Consider the following 14,764-nt stretch of genomic DNA (forward strand, 5'->3'; position numbering starts at 1 on the left):
TTGGGAGATTTTTGATAACCGATTCAATTTCTTCGCTGGTTATGGGTCTGTTCAAGCTTTCTATTTCCTCCTGATTGAGTTTTGGAAGAGTGTGGGTGTTCAGGAATTTGTCCATTTCTTCCAGGTTGTCCAATTTGTTGGCATATAATTTTTCATAGTATTCCCTGATAATTGTTTGTATCTCTGAGGGATTGGTTGTAATAATTCCATTTTCATTCATGATTTTATCTATTTGGGTCATCTCCCTTTTCTTTTTGAGAAGCCTGGCTAGAGGTTTGTCAATTTTGTTTATTTTTTCAAAAAACCAACTCTTGGTTTCGTTGATCTGCTCTACAGTTTTTTTAGATTCTATATTGTTTATTTCTGCTCTGATCTTTATTATTTCTCTTCTTCTGCTGGGTTTAGGCTGCCTTTGCTGTTCTGCTTCTATTTCCTTTAGGTGTGCTGTTAGATTTTGTATTTGGGATTTTTCTTGTTTCTTGAGATAGGCCTGGATTGCGATGTATTTTCCTCTCAGGACTGCCTTCGCTGCGTCCCAAAGCGTTTGGATTGTTGTATTTTCATTTTCGTTTGTTTCCATATATTTTTTGATTTCTTCTCTAATTGCCTGGTTGACCCACTCATTCGTGAGTAGGGTGTTCTTTAACCTCCATGCTTTTGGAGGTTTTCCAGACTTTTTCCTGTGGTTGACTTCAAGCTTCATAGCATTGTGGTCTGAAAGTATGCATGGTATAATTTCAATTCTTGTAAACTTATGAAGGGCTGATTTGTGACCCAGTATATGATCTATCTTGGAGAATGTTCCATGTGCACTCGAGAAGAAAGTATATTCTGTTGCTTTGGGATGCAGAGTTCTAAATATATCTGTCAAGTCCATCTGATCCAGTGTCTCATTCAGGGCCCTTGTTTCTTTATTGACCGTGTGTCTAGATGATCTATCGATTTCTGTAAGTGGGGTGTTAAAGTCCCCAGCAATTACCACATTCTTATCAATAAGGTTGCTTATGTTTATGAGTAATTGTTTTATATATTTGGGGGCTCCGGTATTCGGCGCATAGACATTTATAATTGTTAGCTCTTCCTGATGGATAGACCCTGTAACTATTATATAATGTCCTTCTTCATCTCTTGTTACAGCCTTTAATTTAAAGTCTAGTTTGTCTGATATAAGTATGGCTACTCCAGCTTTCTTCTGGCTTCCAGTAGCATGATAAATAGTTCTCCATCCCCTCACTCTCAATCTAAAGGTGTCCTCAGGTCTAAAATGAGTCTCTTGTAGACAGCAAATAGATGGGTCTCGTTTTTTTATCCATTCTGATACCCTATGTCTTTTGGTTGGCGCATTTAATCCATTTACATTCAGTGTTATTATAGAAAGATACGGGTTTAGAGTCATTGTGATGTCTGTATGTTTTATGCTTGTAGTGATGTCTCTGGTACTTTGTCTCACAGGGTCCCCCTTAGGATCTCTTGTAGGGCTGGTTTAGTGGTGACAAATTCCTTCAGTTTTTGTTTGTTTGGGAAGACCTTTATCTCTCCTTCTATTCTAAATGACAGACTTGCTGGATAAAGGATTCTTGGCTGCATATTTTTGCTGTCTAGCACCCTGAAAATCTCGTGCCAATTCTTTCTGGCCTGCCAAGTTTCAAAAGAGAGATCAGTCACGAGTCTTATAGGTCTCCCTTTATATGTGAGGGCACGTTTACCCCTTGCTGCTTTCAGAATTTTCTCTTTATCCTTGTATTTTGCCAGTTTCACTATGATATGTCGTGCAGAAGATCGATTCAAGTTACGTCTGAAGGGAGTTCTCTGTGCCTCTTGGATTTCAATGCCTTTTTCCTTCCCCAGTTCAGGGAAGTTCTCAGCTATGATTTCTTCAAGTACCCCTTCAGCACCTTTCCCTCTCTCTTCCTCCTCTGGGATACCAATTATGCGTAAATTATTTCTTTTTAGTGTATCACTTAGTTCTCTAATTTTCCCCTCATACTCCTGGATTTTTTTATCTCTCTTTTTCTCAGCTTCCTCTTTTTCCATAACTTTATCTTCTAGTTCACCTATTCTCTCCTCTGCCTCTTCCATCCGAGCTGTGGCGGTTTGCATTTTGTTTTCCATTTCCTTTAAAGCGTTTTTCAGCTCCTCGTGCCTGTTCATTAGTCCCCTGATGTCTGTAGCAAGAGATTCTCTGCTGTCCTGTATGCTGTTTTCCAGCCCAGCGATTAATTTTATGACTATTATTCTAAATTCACTTTCTGTTATATTATTTAAATCCTTTTTGATCAGTTCATTAGCTGTTGTTATTTCCTGGAGATTCTTCTGGGGGGAATTCTTCCGCTTGGTCATTTTGGATAGTCCCTGGTGTGGTGAGGGCCTGCAGGGCACTTCCCCTGTGCTGTGGTGTATAACTGGAGTTGGTGGGCGGGGCCGCAGTCCGACCTGATGTCTGCCCCCAGCCCACCGCTGGGGCCACAGTCAGACTGGTGTGTGCCTTCTCTTCCCCTCTCCTAGGGGCGGGATTCACTGTGGGGTGGCGTGGCCCGTCTGGGCTACTTGCACACTGCCAGGCTTGTGATGCTGGGGATCTGGCGTATTAGCTGGGGTGGGAAGGCAAGGTGCACGGCGGCAGGGGGGGCAGGCTTAGCTCGCTTCTCCTTAGGTGATCCACTTCAGGAGGGGCCCTGTGCAGCCGGAGGGAGTCAGATCGCTGCCGGAGGTTTGGCTCCGCAGAAGCACAGAGTTGGGTGTTCGCGCGGAGCGAGCAATTTCCCTGGCCGGAGCCGGTTCCCTTTGGGATTTTGGCTGGGGGATGGGCGGGGGAGATGGCGCTGGAGAGCGCCTTTGTTCCCCGCCAAACTGAGCTCTGTCGTCCGGGGGCTCCGCAGCTCACCCTCCCTTTGTCCTCCAGCCTTCCCGCTTTCTGAGCAGAGCTGTTAACTTATGACCTCCCAGACGCTAAGTCGCGCTTGCTGTCGGAACACAGTCCGTCAGGCCCCTCCGCTTTTGCAAGCCGGACTCGGGGGCTCTGCTTGGCCGGCGAGCCGCCCCTCCGCCCCGGCTCCCTCCCGCCAGTCCGTGGAGCGCGCACCGCCTCGCCGCCCTTCCTACCCTCTTCCGTGGGCCTCTCGTCTGCACTTGGGTCCGGTGACTCTGTTCTGCTAATCCTCTGGCGGTTTTCTGGGTTATTTAGGCAGGTGTAGGTGGAATCTAAGTGATCAGCAGGACGCGCGGTGAGCCCAGCGTCCTCCTACGCCGCCATCTTCCCATAGTACTATTTTTAAAATAAATTTTATTATAGCAGTGAATTGCAATGTACTACAGAGATTTTAGTCTTTATGCATATTTATTTTCATATTGTTGACATTAGCACATTAGATTAGTCTCCTTTTTAAATTTAGTTTTTATCTTTTTAATTTTATTAAGTTGTTTTTATTTTAATTCCAGTATAGTTAACATACAGCATTGGTTTCAGATGTACAATATTGTGATTCAACAATTCAATCCATTACTCATTGCTCCTTGCAATGTCTCTCTTATCTAATGACCAGCAATTTTGTCCCCTTTTTCAAAAGTGAACTTTGGAGTTTGTGATTTTTTTTTTACAGTGTTTCTAGAGTTCCGACATTTCCTTGTACTTTGTTTATGATAATGTGTGGATCCACCTCCTACTTCCTCCTAGGAACACCATGCTGGTATTCCTGAATAAATATGGAAAAGTCAGCATCTCACCGTCTGTACATTGCCCATTCCTCTTTGTGACCCCTCTCCTGCCCCACACCTCCTACCTTTGTACCATCACATACCTATGTTCGATTCCTGCAACACTGACCATGCTCTCTTGCAAGTTTTTTGTCACCTCTTTCTTTAGCTAGTTTGCCCTCCTTTTTCTCTGCATCGTGGTCATATTGAGTCCTCCCTTTTCTTTTAGAGGAAGTGAGTCCTCTCACCTCCAGCCTCTCTGCTTAGTCTCAGTCCTTGTCCTGTTGCATACATACAGCCAGGCTGTACACATGTCCCTTTCTGTCTAGTGTACCCACAGAAACACTGCATTCAAATGCACATATTTTTTTTTTCTGAAATCAGGCCAGTTGTTCAGTGTTCACCATTATAAGCAGATACTTGATGCAAAAGAAAAAAAGAAAAAAGACAATAAAAAACAATGACAGGAGCAACTAGCCAATCAGTATAATGTCCCTTCTCTGAGTACAATCAGCTCCAGCTGTAGGCCCTTTATCTTGAGAGTTCATAGGATAATGCACACACATAATTAACCCAAATAAACCCACTTTCATGAAAAACATTTTGAAGACTTCAGCACAAAAGAGCACTTTTTGGTCCAGATCCTGTACTATTCTGAATTTTTAAAAAGACCGCACAGAGGCCTCATCAACAGTCCCCTAATTAAACTCATCAGTTCACAGATGTTTACAGGAAAATGCTCAGCAAAAATTTCAACCAAGAGTTCCTGTTTCCTGAGAAGAGAGATGTATGATGACAATAGTAATAGTAATAGAAATAATAGCTAACATTAATAAGCATTTTAATGTTCCTACCATTTTACATAGGTCAATACATTTAAATAAATAACTCTTTGAGGCAACAGTTATGATCATACCTATTTTATAGATGTCAAAAACTAAGGCTAATAAGGTTAAGTAACTTGTCCAAAGTCACACAGCCGGTAAAATCCAGGACCAGGACTCAGATCCTGGTCTGCATGACTCAAATGCATATGCTCTTAACCACTGTGTTCTGTTGCCAGGATCATACCACCTGTTCCATGACTAAAATCTGTGTAAATGTTCCAACTCTTTATAGTCACCAAATAGTGAGTCTAAAATCCCACTATTGTAAACCACTATCATCCCCACTTCTCACCTCCACCCTTTGCTCAACTTCTACCTTCTGGCGTAAAGACTAAGAGTAGTAGTCTACTCTGAGAGTAGTCTAAGAGTCTACATGCAAAGTCATTCTCAGTAAACATGCTTGAAGTTTGAACTGTGTCTTACTAGAATATGAGATTCTAGGTAGCTGGGGACCTTATCTATCTGGGAGAGTAATAGCGATGAATGGTTAAAAGCCTGGCCTCTGGATCCAAACTCCTTGGCTTTTAATCTGCTTCTACCACTATCTACCATGATCTAATTGGTCATTAGATCAATGGCTTTGGCCCAAGTTTCTTAACCTCTTGGATACATGCTTTTTTAATCTGTAAAATGAAAAGAAATTATAATAGCTACCACACAGGTTGTTGTGAGGTTTGATTGTATTCATATGTGTAAATAATTTGGAATAGTGCCTCATGTTTAATACAGAGTATATAAGTGCTATGATTAGGATTTTCATTCTTAATATTCATTACCACATCTCTAATGTGTAGAACCATGACTGACATATTATAGGTATGCATTTGACCAATGGATGAAAAAGGGATAGACAAGTAGAAATACAAAAGAATTTAAGAGAATGTCATTTGTCGAGAAGAGAACTATAGGAACCAGTGAAAAAGCTTATAGCTTAATGGAGAATTCATGGTTAGTATTCATACACATCAATCAAGTTCAGTTCCCTCCAGTCCTGGGGTCCCTGATGGGCTACACCATCAAGAATTTATTGGCATATAGAATTTACAACAACATGGATAGAACTAGAGGCTAAATGATATAACCAGTCAGAGAAAGACAAATGTCATATGATTTTACTCATATGAGGAATTTAAGATACAAAACAGATGAAACAAGGGAAGGGAAGTGAAAATAATATAAAAACAGAGAGGGAGATAAACCAGAAAAGACTCTTAAATATAGAGAACAAACTGAAGGTTGCTGGAGGGGTGTTGGTTGGAGGGATTGGCTAAATGGGGAAGGGGCATTAAGGACAACCCTTGTTGGGATGAGCACTGAGTGTTATATGTAAATGATGAATCACTAAATTGTATTCCCGAAATCGTTATTACACTACATGTTAACTACCTTGGATTTAAATTAAAAAAAAAAAAAGAATTGGCACATTTAATTTATATGACAACATAAGGCAAAAAGAAAACAAATGCAATATTGCAAGGCATTCTATGACTAACATGCTAATTAAATAGTACAGAGAATATGTAAGGGATCCAATCTAATGTTCTTTGGCATTTTTATTTTAATCTGCATCATTTCAGCAGAAATTAACTAATCTCTTGATTAAAAAATAGTAGCCAAATAAGATATTTAAATACTAGGTATTTAAAATATTTCATAAATATTTTTACACCATTTAAGAGAAGTGCTGCAGAGATCCACTGTAATGAATGTTATGTTAATATAATATTATATAATGTAATGAAACTATATGAATATTACAGTTTGGTCCAACAATTCCACTTGTATGATTTATCCTGAATAAATCATCAATGTTGTGCACAAAAATAGAAAAAAAAGTTTTACTGCAACATTATTTATAGTAGAAAAAGATTAGAAGCAAACTGAACATGTTTTAGTAAGATTGGTTAAAGCATTATGTTACCGCTATACAACACAATGCTGTATAGAAACAAAGTCATGTTGTGGAAGTACATCTATAATATGGACCAATGGTCAGTCTATATTTAAAAAGCAGGTCCCAAAACAATATGTACAATATGGTCACAATTATTTAAAGAAACATACCCCAAATAAGGAGACTTTGGTTAATTGTTACTTTTTTTTTTTAGTTCAATAAGTATGTATTACTTTTGTAATTGGAAAAACTATAGCATAAGAAGAGAGACATTTGACTCCTCTTTTCTTTTCTCTATATATAGTATTCTTATTTCCATTATGATACGTTCCTTTCTCATAGAAAAAGACAGAAGCAACTTCGTTTTTTTTTTTTTTTGACATCAACAAATGTACCTTATCTGCTTTGGCTAATGCCACTAATCCATCTTTTCTATCAAAGTTTAATGTAGGTACTGTCTTATAATGATTGCAATTTAATCTTTAAATAAGGTCATAACTCTACGTATCTTTTTGCCTAACTATTTCTTTTCACCTACATAGGTTTGACTCTACTATTGAATATTATTTTCCTTTCAGGTGAACAACTACAGTTTAGAAGAAGTGACTCATGAAGAGGCGGTAGCAATATTGAAGAACACATCTGATGTCGTTTATCTAAAAGTTGGCAAACCCACCACCATTTATATGACTGATCCTTATGGTCCACCTGACATTACTCACTGTAAGCACCACACTCACTGTCACCTTTGCCAAGTTTATAAAATTAAAATTCTGCAAAACTTGGCAAATTCCTCTGCTTGCATCTTCACTCTTGTTTAGCTTGTGGAAATAGTTCTGAGGGATGCTGTGTTTTACTCCCTGGGTTGCCTTACAAGGCCTTAATTAGTGTTTTGAAGGTAGGACTCCCTAGTGGGTTAGGAAGCCCACCATTTAAGAAAGGCTTACGGTATATGTGGTGGACAGTGTGATAACAATAGGAACAACACATTTTTAAAGGTTATTTCTCAAGGCCCTAAAGCATGATAGCTCTCAGGCCATAGCATTCCCCCTTCCTAGTTGAAATCTATAAAGTAGTAAAGCAGGAAAGAGAGACTGGCAAAATAGACACGAGATAGCACTGTGCTCCTTCCTGGGGAGAGGCTCTTGCACTTGAATGGTGGAATTATGACCCTCTGTCAACATCATCATGGCTCTTACCTTTACCTGAATATATTACATTGGCAGGGAAGCCAGGGAAAACTCTTAGTCACTCTGGCAGTAGAGATGGATTGTGGGTGGGGTTTTTTAGGGCAACAACTCACTATGAGATGCTGTGTTGAATCCTAATAAAGTCCACTGCTACATAAGCCCCAAGTTGTCTTCACTTCTTAATATGTCAGTTAGAACCTTATCTAAGGTGCTGTCTTTGGAGACTAGATTTAGAAGCAATTTATTTTTTTGATGTGAGTCTAAGAAACGGTTTTATCAACATCAGTAAGCTTGCTCATTCTGGAATGTTGAGAAACCAGTCGTGAGATTTGGAAACACAGAATATCTTCAGGACCTGGCATTAATTAGTACTATGGTCTTAGCAACTCATTTAACCTCTCTTAGATTTCTATGTTTCTCTTGAGAGAAATTTAAAGGCTGAATAATTTTGTTACATGCCCATTATGTTAGCTGTTGCTTTTCTTAACGATGATTCGAAAATGACTTACCCCCCAAATATGTCTTTTTCTCAAGCATGCAGTAAACTGAGATCAGCCTTACCTTAGGATATGAAAGAATTTTAACTTTCAAAGGTTTTCAAACTGGATGAATTTAAAAAACTCAGCCTTGAGACTCTGAGCTGCTTCATGAAGGGAATGTAAGGTCAATGTGAAAGAGGTGAAAGCAATAAAACAAAACTTTGCTATTCAATTTAAAAAAATAAATATATTGAGTAACTTTAATAGTGTAAGACACCTTGCAATGTAATATGTGGGATACAAAGGAGATGCAATCATGGCCTTCATTGGAAGGATGGCTAATTCAAACATATGAAGAGTAGAAATATTTGGCAATATAAGAGGGATGTACATGCCATATGAATGGTAAAAATAAAGGACTTTCTGTCTTTGGAAGGATCATAAAATGCTTTATGCAAAGGGTGGCATTTAAATTGTATCTTAAAGAATGGATTAAATTTCAAAATCAGAGATGTGTTGGGAGACAGAAATTGTGGATTACTGATAAAAGTACATATGTTGTAAAAACTAGCCTTTGTTTGAGAACTGTAGGATATGTGTAAGTGGGATATTAAAGTGGATCAATCTTGTAAGACTGACAAAAGCAAGCATTTATATTTAATACAATAGTGGCAATGGAGAGTACTTAAACATTATCAGAGCTGTGTTTCTAAATGTATAAAATGGATTTCTAGAGAGGAATGGGAGGCAAAAGACCCATCCAGAAGGGGTTTTCAGTCATTCAGAAGGGAAATGAATTACTGTGGAGGAATAGAAAATAAAGGCCAGAGTTCTTGGCTTTTCTGGGAAGGGAGCACAGCATATCTGAGAATTAAGGTCTTATGCAAGAACTTCCTCCGAGGAGCCTTCTAGATTTGATGATTGGGTATTAATTATGTGAAAAGAATGCTCTGCAATTAGAAAGCTAACATTTTTATTTCAATAGAAAATTAATCATCCTTATGAAAATGTGTGTTCTGGCTCTCTCCTCCAATTCTTCTCTTCACCTAAAATTATATGAACTGGTTTTATAGAAATGAATGTTATTACATCTTTCCAGTCTTAAAGGTCACCATGGGCTTGTGCATATTAAATGCAAACAAACAGTAACTCCTCCCTCTTGGGAGACAAGAAAATCCTCTGCATGTAGCAAAATTTTCCTATTTTTAGCAGAACTGTAGCATGACACATTGAATCACCCACATAACAGGTTTTTTCTCTTTTATTTTTTTTCACCCCTTAGCTTATTCTCCACCGATGGAAAACCATCTACTTTCTGGCAACAATGGAACTTTAGAATATAAAACTTCCCTGCCGCCCATCTCTCCAGGAAGGTACTCACCGATTCCAAAGCACATGCTTGTTGAAGATGATTATACCAGGTCAGATATGCTTATTGGTTAATTGGGTTTGTGATCATTACCAGAAAGAAAACTGCATTTGCCTAACATGTCAGCCATAGCTTTGGGGGCTAAGTAAATTTTCTGAGCACTATTCAACCGTATTATAGACTTGTCTCCAGTGGAAATGTGCAAATTCTTGTAAACATTTGACATTGTCCTCCAATAGGAATCAAAATTACTAGTTCTTTGTAAGAATTAGTTATATACACTTATTCATCACTTTGCAATTTATTAACATTCTCACACATGATGTCATTTCAGCTTGACAGCCATTTTGTAAGATAAGTATTGTTACTTGAGAAAAGGTGTTGTTGCGGTTCAAAAAAAAAAGGAAACTTGGTCTTTTAACTCTAAATTCCATGTTTTTGATGCCACTGGATACTCACATTTCAGTGGAATTGGAAAGAGGGTCAACCTTTCCTTTAGTGCAATAGCCACACATAGAAAGAAAAGGAGCAAAGTCACCCGCAAGTCCCTAAAGCATAGGAGCTCTCAGAGCTATCAGCAATGCTGTTAGGCATTGCTAATGCCATGGGATAAAACTAAGTTTAGGCAGCATGCCTCTGAAAAAGTTGGGTGTGACAGTTCACAGAGTAGACCAACTTGGTTGATTTAATTGTCGTCTTTAAGTATTCAATAAATATTAGATAATTAATAGGTCACCAAATGAATAAGTGGGTAAATAGTAATAAATGTACATTTTTTTATCTTTAAATGTTTTTATTCCAAAGTAATATATGCTCATTGCATTTGGTAAAGTAATGCAAAAATGTTCAAGAAAAAAACTCTCTCCCAAATTCCTGCCACAGCAACCATCTTGAGGTTCCCAATGTAACATCCTGGCCTGAACCTTTCATACCTTCTGCACATTCATAAAAACCTATACAAATTCAGAGTCAGATATAGATGGGGCTTGACATTGTTTTTATAAAGTAAATTCGTATTTTAGAAATTGCTCTGCAACTTGCTTTTCTCACTGAATAATACTTTTACCCAAAATGAGATTACATATAAATATGTACACACTTTTTTTCTGAAAGTATTTGTGTATAAAAAGGACAGAGATGGACCCTTTTGGTTTAATATCCTGCCTGTCTAATGAAGCCATTTATCAGCCTTTAAAAAAATAGAGACTTCCTGCTGCTTAACTTTCCTCACCGGTACCCGTGCATGCTTGGATTTTTTCATTCCTTTGCTATTTCTTTTTAAATGATTAAGCATTTTCCATTTATTTTGCAATTTCAGGTTTGCTGAAGTAGCTTGTTACATCTTTAGCCAAGGAATGGAATGTTTAGATGATGCAAATGTGCATCTGTGGTATAAATCAAATATAAACTTCTTCCTATGCTGAAACATCTAATCTCTGTGCTCTTAATTAAAATGAGGGCTGCAGCAAAGATAATCCTCATGGCTCTCTAAAGAATTGTGTAAATATAGGCACCTTTATTCACCAGAGCAATGATCTATTTGCTTTCATTCTATCACTAATATTTGATATGATTTTAATTTGAAAATGTCGTTTTATCTTGCGAGGCCCCATACGGAATTAAAATTGATTAAATCCCCTTCATAATCCAGGCCCTTTGCTAGCTGTTTTACATATGTTACTCATTTAATTCTCCCCAAAACACAGAGAGAAGGTCTTTCACCCTCATTTTATAGATGTAGAAGTTGTAGTTTAAAGATGTTAAAGAACTTCCTTATATAGTCACACAGCTTTTAGGTAGAAAAACTGAGTGCCCTGCCAGCTACAAAATCCTGACCAGGAAGAAATATTTTAATTTCCTCCTTATTTTGAAAATGAAAACCAATTTGAATAAAACCGTTCACCATAGAAACATGTAGCTCTAAAGGATCCCAAGAGTTTCGGTAAGTTCTAAAGGCAACTAGATCAGAGTTGAGACCCATATCTACCACTGTTGAACTATGTGACTGCCAGAAAATTATTCAACCACTGAAAGCCTGTATCTTCATCTGTATAATGGGAATAGTAATCAAATTTTTCTCAACAGACTGTGGTAATGATTTAATCACTTAATGCATGCAAAGAACTTATAACAGGGCCTGACACATCATGAATATTAAATGAATATTGTCTATTTACAGTAACTCTACTTGTTACAATTCTTACCCTACCTAACATGCTGCATGGAATGTTTTTACTGATGGCATCATAGGAATAGAGTCCACCTCTTCCTATAGTGTTATGCCTCAGTATTGTAGTTCTTGTCCCATCTCTTCCTTTATTCCTTGGCAGGACAATCTCACTAATAACTCTGCATAGAATCATCCAAATGACTGGTGCCTGGCAAACTTGTGAAGTAAATTATATCAGTTTACACACACACATGCACATATAACCCTCCTCCACTCTCCCCATTGCTTTGACCTCTCACAAGGGCCTGTGCTAGAGACACTACCATGGATCTCAGAGGTATTTGCTCAAAGGCAAATTCATTGCCTTGTTCATAAATATTTATTGGATACTTCCTACCAGACAGTAGGCACTATACTAGGAATGCAAAATTGAGTAAAAAACAGCATCTCCAAGAAATCTCAAATTGTTACAAAAATAGAGGTAAACCAGTGGATCCCTCAATGCCTATTCCCTGATTATGCAGACCCTCTTTGTGAAAGTGCCCATAAAGCCTAATTTATTATTTTTTATTTAAATTCTGAGATTATGTGTGTTGGTATCAAAATGTCATATTTTTTGTGGTAGTAAATGGCAGATATTACTTTACCATTTCCTTACTTAGAAAACGAAATGTGCACAACCTTGTATCAGTTCTCATTTTTTAAAAGAAAAAGGTCTGTAAAATGTCAAAGTGTGGGAACTACTAACTATAACAAACAAAACTAGAGCATTAGGAAGTGCTTTGGTGCTGCCCTAGCAGAGTTTACTAACACCACAGGCTTTACTTAGTAAAGATTTGTAAATGAATTTGAGGTTTATATGAATGCCCAAGGAAAAGCCGATGGAATCAAAGAAAGTTTTCAAGAGGAGATAAGTTTGAGTTTGAGTTTGAGTTTGAAAAAACTGTGTAGGCCTTGATTGGAAAACCAAGGGACCAGGGAGGGTATCCATGGCAGGGGTAGTACATGCAGATTCATAGAAGAATGTGAAATAGAATAAAATAAAGCAACTGTTAGAGCTTGAAAAAGAAGACTCAGAAAAGAGTATCGTTCCTACCTTTAAGTTGTCTTTCAATCCCTACCCTTTCTGTTGTACGCAACCTCCTTGTAAAACTTAAAATACATAAGGTAGTAAAAACGAAAAGATCACTACCATGTACTGTTAACACAAAATCCTTTAATATGTACTATTGCCCTTATTTACATTATATTCTTTTTCTTCATTTTTATAAATAACAAAAATGCTCAAGGAGTTTAAGTCATTGCCTCATTTCATACAGCAAGCAAATAGCAGAATCAGAATTTGAATTCAGGTCTGTCTGTGTTCCAATGCCTCAGCCTCAGACCCCACATCCCATCCTATGCATTCAGTTTCCATGGAGAAATGTTAAAGAAGATTGGGCTTGTGTCAGGAGACTGGTTTCTGGTCCCGTTCCTACCAACTAAACACCTAGATGACTCTGAACATTTAATCTCTTTGAGTCTTGATTTTCTCATCTATAAATTTAGGGGGAAAAGGTACGTTCCTAATGGACTTGTGATAATATGTGTGAAAGTTGTCATTTTTAAAGGACTAGATAAATTTATTATGATCCTAAGGTGTTATGGTAGCTTATATTTGAGGCCTACATTGAATTTTCCTAAAATAGAAATCAATTCCTAGAATTGATCTCTAATGATGGGACTTAAGCTAATAGGGAAACATTTCTTTGAAGTTTTTGGTTACAAATGTGTGATTATTATCATCATCAATAATAGTCATCAAATTGTCAGCTTTTTATTCCATATGCTTGTGATATCTTACTCTATCGTAAGAAACATTTCTGTTTTCCTGAATCATATTTACATTTGGGGGGGGCAGAGTTGGATATAGTTAAGAACTTTTTAAAGGATTTTTGGATAGAAAAATGCTTACTATCTTAGCTAGATTTTTCAAAATTATTTCTTACTATTTATGGAAACACGAGTAAACTGGGAAATTTTGTTTTTCTGTTGATTTAGAGAAAGCACAAACAAAAAGGCCCTGGATAAAATTTTCTTAGTAGAAAGTCTGTTGAGTCTTCTATAAATCAGTATTAATTGTGATGTAGATGTCTGGTCATAGATTTTTGGTAAACCTAATTTGGAAAGCTATCACTGTGATGCTGAGATGTATTCTTGGCTCAGAGAATTATAGGCTCTCAGACTTGGAAGGGCCATCAATGAATCTAAAGTCTAATCTTCCTCCTTCTGATGGGTAAGGAACACAAGCCCAGAATGATTGGTTGGCTGTCCCTATGTCCATAACTGTGAGTATTAGAATCAGATATAGAACCTGTGTCTTCAAATGCCGAAACTAGTGCTTACTCTTTTTCCTTAAGCTGGTGTTCACTTTCGTTGTTGTTGTTGTTGTTTCTGAATGGGGTAAGAAGGTAACAATTATGAAAACTACAAACAATCAATGATCACCTGTGAGCAATGTCCACTTTGTTCATTGCTTGCAACCAAGGATTCTGCCTCTACTGGGCCAAGTGTTAACCTGGTTACCCAGAAGAGGTGCAAAGCACAGACCTTTACCATCTGGCTGGATATTATTAGGATACACAAGCAAATCATTGATACTAAAATAAAACCAAAAAACTTTGAAATGCAGTGTATAACTGCTCTTTCAAGAAGTGGTGACTTAATTTACCAAGTTATGAATGTGATAAATTTCATTACGAAAGCCAGGGATCTAAATTATAGCTATGAGCAATATATTTCCCAGTGATAGAAACCAACTTCACCTGGCCTTGATCTTAGTATACCCAGGTGTCTTTCTGATTGGCTCTACATAATGTTGCCTCACATAATTTGATTGCTCAAAAAAACATAAACTAAATGAAATCTCAAGAAAGATTTCTTGTCTCCAGAAACTTTCAAGAGTGAATCCAGTTTTGATATTCACCAGTTTGACTTTTTTATTGGCTAAATACCTATGAGCCCATCAGGCTAGAGTCTGTCTCTACTCTTTCTCCCCAAATTATAGAACAATAGCTTATGGGATATGGTACCTAAAATGTAT

General features: G+C 37.6%; 1 protein-coding gene across 10 annotated transcripts in view; it reads left to right on the forward strand.

The window, feature by feature from the left end:
* The window catches only part of DLG2 (discs large MAGUK scaffold protein 2), a 1,224,822-nt gene that overhangs the window by 735,309 nt on the left and 474,749 nt on the right, over window positions 1-14,764 (forward strand). For all 10 annotated transcript variants that reach the window (XM_047070845.1, XM_047070851.1, XM_047070843.1 and 7 more), the window contains 2 exons: window positions 7,053-7,197; window positions 9,426-9,564. In XM_047070845.1, coding sequence (XP_046926801.1) covers window positions 7,053-7,197; window positions 9,426-9,564 — 284 coding nt within the window. The remainder of the gene's footprint in view (window positions 1-7,052; window positions 7,198-9,425; window positions 9,565-14,764) is intronic.

Source organism: Lynx rufus, unplaced genomic scaffold (assembly GCF_022079265.1).
Source record: "Lynx rufus isolate CCGP_SWC_20201006 ecotype Redwood Valley unplaced genomic scaffold, mLynRuf1.p SCAF_9, whole genome shotgun sequence".
In the NCBI taxonomy this organism is placed as follows: domain Eukaryota; kingdom Metazoa; phylum Chordata; class Mammalia; order Carnivora; family Felidae; genus Lynx; species Lynx rufus.